This window comes from Carcharodon carcharias, chromosome 5 (genome assembly GCF_017639515.1).
Source record: "Carcharodon carcharias isolate sCarCar2 chromosome 5, sCarCar2.pri, whole genome shotgun sequence".
In the NCBI taxonomy this organism is placed as follows: Eukaryota; Metazoa; Chordata; class Chondrichthyes; order Lamniformes; family Lamnidae; genus Carcharodon; species Carcharodon carcharias.
The window spans coordinates 131,906,580-131,920,666 of NC_054471.1; the positions used below are offsets into that span (position 1 = coordinate 131,906,580).

At 42.0% G+C, this 14,087-nt stretch overlaps 1 protein-coding gene across 2 annotated transcripts in view; it reads left to right on the plus strand.

Annotated features, from left to right (window-relative positions):
• Nucleotides 1-14,087, plus strand: part of cep85l (centrosomal protein 85, like) — a 383,155-nt gene that overhangs the window by 142,755 nt on the left and 226,313 nt on the right. For both annotated transcript variants that reach the window (XM_041187501.1, XM_041187500.1), the window contains exon 3: nt 10,803-11,620. In XM_041187501.1, the coding sequence (XP_041043435.1) occupies nt 10,803-11,620 (818 nt within the window). The remainder of the gene's footprint in view (nt 1-10,802; nt 11,621-14,087) is intronic.

Consider the following 14,087-nt stretch of genomic DNA (forward strand, 5'->3'; position numbering starts at 1 on the left):
GACTTTGAGCAGTTGCTAATTCAGAGAAGTCTTTCATTTTTGAATTAGCAAGTCCAATAGAATGCAGACGTTGTAGGCTGGCCCAGGCTGAATACTTTCATTATCAATTTTTATGGGGATTTTTTTTTGTCCATCAATACAATATTTCAAACCAGTTAAAACGAAAAACATATTACAAGCACCAGAATATAATGCTTCAAAAGCTCCTGTGGTGGCAGATTCTGGTGTAAGTGCCAGCATGTGATTTTTAGCACTGACTCTGATGGAGTTTGCAGGATGGTCGAGTTTATTTCGGGAGGAAGCCTGTGCTACTCGGGCTGCATGTCAGGTACTGAATAGCCCCTGCATATTGGGTAATTTGGCAGCTGCTGCTTTCTCTTCTGGGATGTTAATGAGAAAAATAATGGCAATATATGTGGTCTTGCCAGTTTTGCCTGTGCCCTGAGAACAAATGTGAAGAAATATAACACAATGATTGTCGGTTTAATCCCATTATTTTTAATATTAACCAAAACTGAGCTTACCTGGGTCTTTGTTTTGACAGACCTTGAATGGATTTTAATCTTTTGAAGCAATATTTTCATTTTGGTACCTTTTCCCTGAGAGCTTTTTTCATAAGCAAAATGTGGTACTCATCAAGTATTAAAATTGATTAATTGCCAAGACTGTCTTATCTGTCATAATTATAATATGCTTATGAGTGCTGCTAGTCATTAATTATTCTTGATGCTGAATAAATGCAGGGCTGTCAAAGACACTTTTAAATTTTGCCTTTAGCTACATAAAAATTCTTATACCCCCTGACTTAGCCCCTCTAGTAAGAGCAAATTTGATCTTGATTCTGAAACAAAAGAGGAAAATATAACTGGAAGGAGATTTAGGAAGATGGAAGTTGTCCCTCGTGTTGGCAGCACGAGGCCCTAGAAAGTTTAATGGCAGGGCCTCCCCTCCATGCTGCCAGTCAGCTTCCCACACAAATGAACGGGAGGGGCTAACTAGCTAGTTGGTGGGAGCAAAGGTTCGGCCAGCAGGAGGCCGCTGATCAGCATGAAAAGGAAGGCTTGTTGGCAAGAAGCTAAGTCTCATGGAGGGGGTTTTATCAATGGCTGGAGCAGCTTCCCCACTCAGGCTAGAGTCCAATTTCTAGTCAGGGGCCTAGTGATGTCATTAGACTCCAGTCTGAATGTTTAATGAAGAACCACACTGGTTTCAAGGAGTGCCTTTGACATCTGCTCAGAAGAGCAGGTTATAATCACGATTGGTACAATGAGGGCGGGATATAAGCGGCTAAGAATCCAGCTGCTTAATTAATACCTTTCACCAGGTGGATAAAATTATTCTAAAGACTTCATGAAACAGATTTACAAATGACAACTGGAGGCCTGGTGGATTAGTTTATTTTTACACGGATGAGCTAGGATATGCTGAATACCTTTGCACATCCTCATTTGTCTTTTGATCTTGAATTTAGGATCTGGGTACTTTGCCAAGACTGCAGCTTTTTTCTAGCTGGGTGAGCTAAGATTGCCTGAATGGTCTTCCCTATCAGTATTTTTCTTGCAATTTTCTGCTAAAGAGTCTTAAAACTAATTTAATGGCCCATTAATGTTGCTCTTTTGCTGCTAATGACACACATGAAGTTGACAGCACACGTACGATAAATATAAATCCAGTTATGCAGTAGATATTTTCAATGTTGTTTTGGCACTTCCTCGGCTTTCAATTCAAACAGCAAACGATGTATTGAAATAAAAGAAAAAATTCTGGAAATGCTCAGCAGATCTGGCAGCATCTGTGAAGAGAGAAACAGGGTTAACGTTTCAAGTTTGTATGAATCTCCTTCAGAGATAACGAGAGATAGAAATGGGATGGATCATCAAATCCACACTTTAAATAGGACAGACTAAAGTCAGAGCTAGCATCCAAAACTTGTACCTCATCCTCTGGTATGGCTGGTGCAGGCCCTCTACACTCTCCATCGAGCTAGGGTTGACCTTCTGGCTTTATGGGAATGTGACTGTCACTGGGTCAAAATCCTGGAGCTCCCTCTCTAACAGCACTGTGAGTGTTCCTACACCACAGGGACTGCAGCAATTCAAGAAGGCAACTCACTACCACCTTCTCAAGGGCAGTTAGGGATGGGCAATGAATGCTTGGCTCAGCCAGTGATGCCCATATCCCATGAATGAATTAAAATAAAAATATTGAGAGATATATTGATCCATGAGATAACAGATACTGATGGTAAATTCTATTGCTCTCAATGGTCCAGAGTGACTCATGGGTTCATTTTGGTAGGAAGAATGTGGAGAGACAATATAAAGTATGCGGTACAGCTCTGAAGTGTGTGCAGGAGCAGAGGGACCTGGGTATATATTTGTATAAGTCACTAATGGTGATAGGACAGGTGGAAAGAGCAGTTAATAAAGCATACAGTATCCTAGGCTTTATTAATAGGGGCGTAGAGTGCAAGAGCGAAGAGATTATGCTGAGCTTGTATAGGACACTAGTCAGACCTCAGCTGGAGTATTGTATACAGTTCTGGGTGCCATACTTTAGGAAGGATGTGAACTCATTGGAGAGAGTGCAAAAGAGGTTTACAAGAATGGTTCCAGGGATGAGAAACTTCAGTTATGAAGATAGATTGGAGAGGTTGGGACTGTTCTCCTTGGAGAGGAGAAGGCTAAGGGGAGATTTGGTAGAGGTGTTCAAAATCATGAGGGGATGGATGGAGTAGGTAGGGAGAAACTGTTCCCGTTTGTAAAAGGATCGAGAATGAGAGGGCACAGTTCACTGTACACAATACTCCAGCTGAGGTCCAACTAGTATCCTATACAAGTTCAGCATAACCTCCTTGGTCTTGGACTATATGCCCCTATTAATAAAGTCTAGGATACTGTATGCTTTATTAACTGCTCTCTACACCTGTCCTGCCACCTTTAATGACTTATGCAGATATACACCCAGGTCCCTCTGCTCCTGCACACCCTTTAGAGTTGTACCCCTTACTTTACATTGTTTCTCCATGTTTTTCCTACCAAAATGAATCAGCTCACACTTCTCAGCATTGAACTTCATCTGCCACCTATCTGCCCTCTCCACCAACTTGCCTATGGGAAGAATTTTCCTGTGGGTGAGCGGGGGCGGGGCCGAACTGTCAAAGGCCTCTTAAGGCCATTAATAAAGTAATTAAAGCTGTTAAGAAAGCTGCCTGTCCAATCTTAAGGTTGGCGGGCAGGCAAAGAGTCCAGGCAGCCTTCGCATTTTTCGTGAAACCTCATCCACGGGTGGGATGACGTTTCGTGAAGGGTTCATTAATTAAATAAAATTTTTTGAAAAAATTAATGGACATATCCCAGCTCATGTGACAGTTTCATATGGGGGGACATGTCCTTAAAATTTATTTTAAACTTTATTACATTTTTCACAACTTAAACTAATCTCCCTGAAGCACCTCTGGGGAGATTTCTGTGCTCTTTAGTGTGCATGCGTGAAAGAGCATAGGCCCCAACTCAGGGAATCCCCTCCCCCTGCCTGCACAGGGAGCACTCAGCGCTTCCAGGTGAGCATCACGCTGCACGGGCCTTAATTGGCCGGCCCATGTAAAATGGCAGCGCACACCCAATGTATCCACATTGCTACTGTCCCCTTTATTCCATGAACTATAACTTTGCTCACAAGTCTGCTGTGCGGCACTGTATCGAATGCCTTTTGGAAGTCCATGTACACCCCACATCAACAACATTGCCCTCATCCACCTTCTCTGTTACCTCTTCAAAAAACTCCACCAAGTTAGTTAAACATGTTTTCCCCTTAAGAAATCCATGCTGGCTCTTGCTAATCAACCCGCCTTTTTCTATGTGACTATTAATTCTATCCCAAATAATTGTTTCTAGAAGCTTCCCCCTGACTGGTCTGTAATTGCTGGACTTATCCTGACAACGTTTTTTGAACAAGCACGTAATGTTTGCAATTCTTCAGTCCTCTGGCACCTCTCCTGAGTCTAGGGGAGACTGAAAGATTATGGCCAGTGCTCCTACAATTTCTACTCTCACTTCCTTCAATATCCTTGGATGCATCTCATCCAGTCCTGGTGCCTTGTCAATTTTAAGTACCAACAGTTTATCCAAGACCTGCTCCTTATCAATTTTGACCCCTTCCAGTGACAGAGTTTCCTCCTCTATCACCATGCCCTGGGTAGCATCTGCTTCCTTGGTAAAGACAGATGCAAAGTATTTATTTAGCACCTCAGCCATGCCCCCTGCCTCCGTGCATTAATCCCCTTTTTGGTCCCTAATCAGCCCTACTCCTCCTTTTACCACTCTTTTCCTATTTGTGCACATATAGAAGACTTCAAGATTCCCCTTTTTGTTGGCTGCCAGTCTTTTCTCATAATCCCCCCTTGCCTCTGTTATTTCCTTCTTCACCTCCCCCAATTAAGTTGGAGGGCGGAAGGGCTGACGTAGGATTCCCGGCCACCGGCAGCAGGATGCCAGTTAATGCCAGTATGCTGGATCTCTCATGGGTACATTGCCACCAGCAACTGTTCCCGCACACACTGGTGGCATGAAAAGCTGCCAGCCTCTAATTGGCCAGCAGCTCTCAGCAGGCAGGACTTTCGCTGCTGGGGCCCTCAGTCAAGGGGAAGGCCCAATGATAGCCACATAAGTGCTTAAAGTGCACTTGATTCCGTCGGGCGTCCCCCAGGGGCTGACAGGGATTCCCCGCCAGTTTTCCAACCAATGGCAAGACCCCTGTTGGCTTGACAAAATTCCAGCCAATGTTGTAGTTGTTGGAAGCTGATCATTGCATCTCCAGGCCATCAGTTCCACAGGCAAGCAACATGAATCCAACCATCTTCAGTAGTTATATGAATAATGTTCCTACCGTCATAAGGTCAGGACTGTTTGCCAATAAAAATTCCAGTGATCAGCTCCAGTCCAGTGCTACACAGGATTGGTAGTGTACTAAGCTGTGCTACTGGACTAGTAATTCCGAGCTCTACACTCTGTTGAAATCCCACCATGGTAATTTGTTAATTTGAATTCAGTTAAAAAATAATATGTAAATTTTAAAATGTTGGCATGTGTATAAAAGTGATATGAAGCTGTCCAATTGTCATAAATATCCAATTGATTTAGCAGCATCCCTTTGAAAATAAGTATGTTTCCTTACCCAGTCTGACGATAAGTGACTCCAGTCCCACATCAGCATGATTGACTCTTAAGTGTCCTCTGACATGGCTCATCAAGCTTGACACAATCCATAACAGAACAATTCACCATATCAGTTACAGGGTAACTAGAGTTAATGCCAGCCTTGTGAGTTACATCAACATCCAAGGAATTAATTAAAAAACTCGATCAGTAGAAAGCCATTGCCCCCCAACCTTCAATGGCATCACCATCACTGAGTCTCCCATCATTGACATAATTGCCAATGGTCAGAAGTTTAAATGGGCCAGTCATATCAGCTTTATGGGGAAAGGCTGAGTGCACACTTCCTGACCCCCTCAAAGCCTTTCCTCCTTCTACAAGGTCCATCTTTAAAGTATGGCAGAATACCTGTCTGGGAGAATGCAATTGCAATGATACTCAAGAAACTTGACATCATCCAGAACAAAGTAGCTTTCTTGATCAGTCCTTCTACCACTGGATTCAATATCCAGCCCTTCCATCACTGTGGTGTGCCCTGTGGCTGTAGATCTACAGGATACATAGGACCTCCCTCATGTGCAACTTCTCTCACCAAGAGCAAACAGCAACAGTGTTACGGGAATAACATCACCTCCAAGTTTCCCTACAAATTGCACACCATCATTTCTTGGACATTGCTTCATTGTGATGGTTCAACATGCTGCATGGGAGCATCCCAAGGATTATAGCATTTGAAGGAGAAGGCCCACTATTTTCTTGTCAGGGTAATTACAGAAGATAATTATTGCCTGGCTGGTGTCATTGGCATCCCAACAAGAGGAAAGAATCACCCCTTTTCCTGTTCTAATAACAACTTTGTGACTGACCTTGCGTTATTGTCATTGGGCTTCAGAGCTGTTTTGTAGCAAATCCAATGTGATATTTGAATGGTAAATAGAGGCTAGGTGTATTTTTATTATTGGTGTATTTATGATTCAGAACAAAGATTGCAACTTCTTTTTTCTCACAAACAGTATTGAAATTGATTCTATGAAATACACAGGCTGTAGATATAAAATTAAAGCAGTGAAACACCACTATGTAGTGTATGAGGTAATTAAAGCGATCCCAATTAGAAATGTGGCAAATGTTTAGGCCAAGATATTTCAACTATGGGAGACTTTTCCTACCCACTAAAACACATGATGTGGCCTTTGTGCTGCTGCACGGTATCTTACATGAAACAAAGGAAGCACAGTTCTTCACTGTACCAATAAACCACAAAGGAACAAGTAACACGTCAGTGCAAAGGAGACTTGTTCATTAAATCTGCCAGCTTCTGGGCTTTTTTTAATTTCATCATTTGGGACCCATTATGACATTTAACCAATTGACTGATGTCATAACAGCAACTTGGTTGCTGTATTTTCCTGCATTATAACAATAATTGCACTTCAAAAGTACTTAATTGGATGTAAAGAGCTTTGGGACACCCTGAGGAGGTGAAACTTGCTACACAAATGCAAGTTCTTTCCCTTTAATCAGTTACAGTGTTCAAATAGTGTGGTAAGGCCACTCATTTTGACAAGTACAAATGGGGGGTAGGATAGGAGCTAGGATCATTACTAATATTCTGAATTTTATTTTGCTACTGATGAAAATTCATCCAAGCTCTTTGTAACCAGAATGATTAATGCGATGTGACACAGACAGAAATGAAAAAAAGTTCAAAGAAGTCTGATTTCAGAGCTTAATTTCCCTTGATAGAGCATGATGCAATGCATTCACATTAATTTACTTTGTGTCTTATTTTCCTCCAATTGATTGCCTTTTCATTTTAAACAAGTTAACTTCTTTTTAATTCTTTCACGGAATGTGGATGTCGCTGGCTAGGCCAACATTTATTGCCCATCCCTAATTGCCATTGAGAAGGTGGTGGTGAGCTGCCTTCTTGAACAGCTGCAGTCCATGTGGTGTAGGTACACCCATAGTGCTGTTAGGGAGGGAGTTCCAGGATTTTGACCCAGCGACAGTAAAGGAATGGCAATGTAGTTCCAAGTCAGGATGGTGTCTGGCTTGGAGGGGAACTTGCAAGTTGTGGTGCCTCCATGCACCTGTTGCCTTTGTCCTTCTAGTTGATAGAGATCTCTGGTTTGGAATGTGCTATTGGAGGAGCTCTAGTAATTTGCAGCAGTGCGTTTGTAGATGGTATACACTGCTGCTACTGTGTGTCGGTGGTGCACGGAGTGAATGTTTAACATGGTGGATGGGGTACCAATCAAGTGGGCTGCTATGTCCTGGATGGTGTCTAGCTTCTTGAGTGTTGTTAGAGCTGCATTCTAGAGTATTCCATCACACTCTTGCCTTGTGATTGTAGATGGTGGACAGGCTTTGGGGAGTCAGAAGGTGAATCACTGTGCAGAATTCACAGCCTCTGGCCTGCTCTTGTAGCAGAGTATTTGTTCGCTGGTCCAGTTTCTGGTCAATGGCAACCCCCAGGATGTTGATAGTGGGGGATTTAGCAATGGTAATGCTATTGAATGTCAAGGGGCAGTGGTTAGATTCTCTCTTGTTGAGATGGTCATTGTCTCCACTTGTGTGGCATGAATGTTATTTGCCACTATTAGTTACAGGTCTGGCTGCATGTGGACATGGACTGCTTCAGTGACTGAGGAGTTGTGAATGGTGCTGAACATTGTGCAATCATCAGCGAACATCGCCATTTCTGACCTTATGATGGAAGGAAGGTCATTGATGAAGCAGCTGAAGATGGTTGGGTCTAGGACATTACCCTGAGGAACTCCTGTGGTGATGTCCTGGAACTGAGATGATTGACCTCCAACAACCACAACCTTCTTCCTTTGTACTCAGTATGACTCCAATTATTGCAGGCTTTTCCCTCTGCTTCCAGTTTTGCTAGGGGTCCTTGATGCCACACTGTAATAAATGCTGCCTTGATGTCAAGGGCAGTCACTCTCACCCCGCCCTGGGAGTTCAGCTCATATGTCCATCTTTGGATGAAGGCTGCAATCAGGTCAGGAGCCGAGTGGCTCTGGCGGAACCCAAACCAACCATTAGTGAGCAGGTTATTGCTGAGCATGTACCACTTGATAGAACTGTCAATGTTTGCTTCCATCACTTTGCTGATGATCAAGAGTAGACTGATGGGGCGGTAATTGGCCAGGTTGTATTTTTCCTGCTTTTTGTGGACAGGACATACCTGGGTAATTTTCCACATTGCCAAGTAGATGCCTGTGTTGTAGCTGTACTGGAATAGCTTGGCTCGGTAACAAGCTAGTTCTGGAGCACAAGTCTTCAGTACTATTGCTGGAATATTGTCAGGGCCCATAATCTTTGCAGTATCCAGTGCCTTCAGACATTTCTTGATATCATGTGGAATGAAGTGAATTGGCTGAAGACTGGGATCTGTGATGCTGGGAACCTCGGGTGAAGGCCAAGATGGATCACCTACTCGGCACTTCTGGCTGAAGATTGTTGCAAATGTTTCAGCCTTATCTTTTGCACTGATGTAATGGGCTCTCCCATTATTGAAGATAGGGATATTTGTGGAGCCTCTTCCTCCTGTTAGTTGTTTAATTATGTCCACCACCATTCGCGACTGGATGTGGCAAAACTACAGAGCTTAGATTTGATCCATTGGCTGTGGGATCGCTTATCTCTGTCTATTGCTTGCTGCTTCCGCTAACTAATAACTATGAAAATTGCACAGAGAAGTGTTGAACAGTGCACTACCAGGAATTTTAAAAGCACCTAGTTTACATTACAGAGGTAGATCTAGACTTTGTGTGACAGTGTGAAACGAGAAATACTGAGTCGACATTGTGTTTTATATCTCTCCTGTTGTCTTCAACAGAAATAAAAGATCCACCAATTAAAGATCAGGCCCACTAAGCAATAGGACCGTATAGTTACGTCGTGACATATAATACTTTTGTTATATTGTAGGAAGGAATAGAATACTATCAAATGATTTTTTTCTGTCTTGGAATTAATTTGTACAACATAAGTTAATAGTTATTCATGTTGAGAAAACATTGATCATGCTTTCATTTCTTATATAGTAAATATTTTTAAGAATCTATTTATATATATATTTTTTTTTTTTAATGTTTTTTTACTAATATCAAATATCAAAAAAAATACAACTTTTCTCTGATATGCTGAAAATTGCTGAAAGACCTGATAGAGCTAATTGGAACAGCAGGCAGCCCTTTTGCTGGTGCTTTTATAGTTGAACAAAGCAGCAGTTCCTAGCCTAAACACCAGAGGGCATTCCTAACCAGCAATGCGACAGGATTAAGGTAGCCTAGCCTGCAATTTCTAAATATTATACTGGGAATGAAGGCCTATTACAGAATATTTTATATATATTTCTTAAAAAGATCATAGAAAATACATTTTAACCAGTATGCTGTAAGCGTGTTGTTAATATTTCCTTCCTCCAGCCTTTCAATCTTTAAATCTCTCACTCCCTCCTCACTTTACTATGCCCTGTTCACAAAGGTTGGCAGGGAAGTCAGTGTTGTGAGTTGGATTTTCCTCTGATTTTTTTTCCTGCCTTTTACACTTGACAAATGCCATGGCTTAATTTCCTTTTTCATCAAACAGCCATATTCTTGTGTTCGTATAAGGATCAATAGGTTTTTAGGTACTAAGGGAATGAAAGGACATGGGGATTATGTGAGAAGGTGGAGTATGGGTAGAAGATTGAGCATGATTTTATAGAATGGCGGAGCAGGTTTGAAAATCCAAAAGGCCCCATTGAGCCCTATTTTTTTATGTTCTTAACTAAAATTAGGAACTCACTGCATGGAACATATAAGTAGGAATAGACCATTCAGCTCTTCACGCCTGTTCTGCCTATAGAGATCAAGGGTGTAAGCTAGTTACATAGGAACATATAGAGATAGGAGATTGCTGATCCACATGAGCCTGTTCTACCATTCACTGTCATGGCTGATCAGTGGCCTAACTCCACATGCCTGCTTTTTCCCCAGATCTCTTAATAACTTTGGTTAATCTATCAATATATCAGAAATCTATCACTCTCAGAGTTAAAATGAACCTGGTGTGGAAGAGGGTTCCAGGCATCTACCACCTTTTGCATCAGATGTCTTTCCTATCTTCACCCCTGAAATGCTTGGCTCTAATTTTTAGGCTGTCTCCTAGATTTCTTAGCCAGGGGAAATAGTTCCTTTCTATCTACCCTATTAGTTCCCCTTAATATCTTGAAAACTTTGGCCAAATTACACTTAATGTTCTAAATTCTAGGATTTAAAACTTGGTTTGTGTAATTTCTCCTTTTAATTTAGCCCTTGGAGTCCAATTATCAATTTAGTATATCTACACTGCACTCCCTCAAAAACTAATATATCATAAGGTGTGCTGCCCAGAATGAACTATGATCCACGTTAACTTTGGTATTAGTTATTTAGTTATTAGTTATTTCCAATAGTTTATGAAGTTACTGGAAATGATTTTGATTTCTTCAGTTAATTAGCCTTTAACAAAGTTATGTTTATTACATGTATTTTCCTGTAAAGATGCCCTTTTCAAAGCTGAAGTCTTTCAAAGTGTCCTGTTTTCAATGGTAGTGAAGTTTCCCCTGCTGTTCCAATTAATTGAGTTTGTTCTCTCTCTCTATAGACCACTCAAGCTCAAGTGGCATCTCATCCTTCAAACCAAACAGACCTCAGATTACCATCCCCACAGCCCATGTCATGCCTTCCACCTCCAACTCTTCATCAACTAGACCAAGACATCAGGACAAAGTTGCGTGTGCTAAATGTAATATATCCCTGACACTGCCTGGCAAGCCAAAAAACTTTTTTGCACCCAAAGCTTCTTTAGACATGAAGGACCCCAGACCCATCAGGAAATGGTCATCACTCTCCAAACTCATTGGTGCAGGGGAGTGTAACCCTGAGTGTGGGGCTACTGGGAATGTGGATTCTGTAAACAGTATGGCAGATCTATCCAACTGCAATGTGGAGCCATGTACTTATGGAGTAAATGAACTGGATAATTTTACGTATCGCAATATGGATCATTTGAGAACTGAAGACACTAAGAGTTGGGGTACGTGTACCAAAGAACCCACCCAGAACCAGTCTTCAATTTCCATTGGGCAATACAGATTTGAGAATTTTTATAAAGGTGCTGGGGACTCTTCTTTTCCAACTACCACAGCCAGCAAAAACCACTTAGATTTAACGTTCAGTGCCTTACGTGCCACCAAGCCAACCTCAGATGACTGGGAGGCTTCTGGACAAAGACACAGTTTTATGCCGATAAAACACCAACCTGTTTGTGGGGCTACAGCACCATCATCCCTGAGGACACAGTTGTGGCTTAGTGACCAGATGCAAACTAATTCTCTTGACTTCAGACCTGCTGAAGAATCTTGTGATTGTCAACACAAACACCAGCTGGAACAGCTGAGACAGGAAACTGACCCAATACAGGTAAGCATTAAAAAGAAAATATTGTTTCTATACTGGATCATCCAAGCAATGGGTCTGGCCTATATTCAAATCATACAAATGATTGAACACTCAGCATCAGGAATTTCTGTGTCAGAGGGGTTTCTTATGCTAATAAAAATTCATAATGCAGTGGCCCATCTGTTCGTAGAACACCTAATTCAGTAATTGTAAAGGTGGCAGCAAGTAGAAGCATTTTGTCAAAACTCCCTTTGACATCTTTACAATTACTCAGTGTGGGCCATACTCAGTAGGGGGATATCTTTATATGTTCACTCATTAACTGCACACTTCAGAGCAAATCAAAACAAGCTTGTTGTTAGCCTTTGGCTAGGTGACTTATGATCACTATCATACCTGGTGCTCCATGGGCAGGCAAGACCTTGATTTAGGATCTTTTGTCATTGGAAATTCAATGAGGAAATGTAACCAAGGAAACTATTCTGCAAGGCGTTTTGGCATATTTGTGTGCAGAGGTTGTTGGGCGATTACCGTCAGTGAAACAATAACTTCATCATATCGCTGATTGGTGTTAAAAATGTTTTCAGTCTTCTCCATTTCTTTCCTAGAAACTAATATATGTTGACATACAGTTCTACTGGTGTAAATCCAGCTCTGCAGTACTTTGTCCACATGATCTGATTGATGGCTGAGACTGTCTAGTGAGTGTTCACAAGCTACTCATCTGTGAAAAGCATCTCTGGAAAGCTTGTTCCTCTCCTCACTGGAATGTAGCTCTGCCCAGTGGTCACTCAGGATTGGGAACCCTAGCTATGTTCCTTCCATAGTCCTGAAGCCAATCATACTGCCCTTACTATAGCTTGAGATCAGGTTCAGCTCAGTGAGAAAATGCCCAGCATCTATCCAGAACCATTCAAGAGTCTGTACGGTTCAGTAACCACACCATGTGGTGCATTTATGCACAGACACATTGGGGAGCTACAAATTTGTAAAATTTATTGCGGATTTGAATAAACCTGTGTAGTTTTCAGAACATCTGATGAATGGTTGTTCCGGCATCTCAGCCTCCTAAGAACTGCCTGATACAGTAAGCATCATCTCAATAACATTTAGTTTTAATTTTTGTCCTGCAACTGGATCTTCAATAATTTAATGGCATCAGTAAGTATGATAGATAGACCAATGAAAATCTGTAATCTGCTTGGATTAAACCAGAAGTAAAAAAAACAGTACTTTGTTCAAATTTAAAATTCCACCTGAAACTATCAGAAACATAGATAGGCAAGAGGCAGCGAGGGTCCATGGCTGGTCAGCAATAATCAACAGCATAAAGATTAATATTTAAGAAATTGGGCCAGATTTTTGCTACCAAGGGGTAGCTCAAGTCAGGAAATTTCCCAACTCAGCAGATTTGCCTCAGTTTAAAATACCAAATAGTGCAACTTTCACTTCGGGGAAGTGAGTGTGAAATGGAGTCAGGCCCACCAACCCCAGAAGAAGATCCAAGGAGGCCACAGGGGCAGGCGAGTGCCGCCGTGGGCTCATTACAAGGCCTGCCCTGTTCCTCTGGGACTCCCAGTTGTAATAAAGGCAGTTAGGCCCTCTAGCTCTGATCCCTCACACCTCTCACATCCCAACCACTCCCCATAGCCCCTCATATCCTTCATGCCAACTCAATGCCAACTCATGCACCCCCTCCCCCCCCTCACCCCGGCCACTCCCCATGACCCCTCATACTCTCCATACCAACGAACAATGTAATAACAATGCCTGGGTTTCCACCTGTCCTCATTGTGCATGCTTGGCTAAGAGCCCAGTCCAATAAAGCATGAATACGATAGGGATTCTGTTTTGACAAATGAATTGTTGACTTTGGTTGATTGACATCTTTAAGTAGTCATAATAAATTGTTCTTTCTGTGAATATTTATTTGGAAAAGGTTAAGAAATGTGAAGTATTTGAAGCCTCTGCTATTGAAATTTGTAATGGCCTGTCGGATTGAAACCTTTATAGGGTTGTAGGAATAGCAGGTTTTTTTCAACGAACATTTCTGAGTGTTTTTTTTCCTCAGCATTTCCATAGTTGTCATTGTTATTATATAGTTCATTGGTTTTGTACATAGTGCATACAGGGTGAATGGGTACAGAAGGAGCATGAGTTGCCATTGAATTAGGCTGAAGAGTTTGAGAGGCTATGCGAAGTAGCGGGGGGGCATGAGTTGGCATGGAGAGTATGAAGGGCCAAGAGGAGTGGTTGAGGGGCATAGGTGAAACCTTTTGAAATTGCCTTTAAAATGTTCTTAAATCCAGACGATTGTTCATGACTCCTCTGTGGGGCTGTGAACCACGAGTCATGGAGAAGTTGGCCACACTCCATGAAAATTGTGGGGAGTTAGGAGATGCTTAGCAGTTCCCCCACCATTTTCAAATGGCTCTGTAGTTGTCCCAGCTCAGTAAAAATCTGGCCTCTTGTGTCTGGTCTAGTTTGC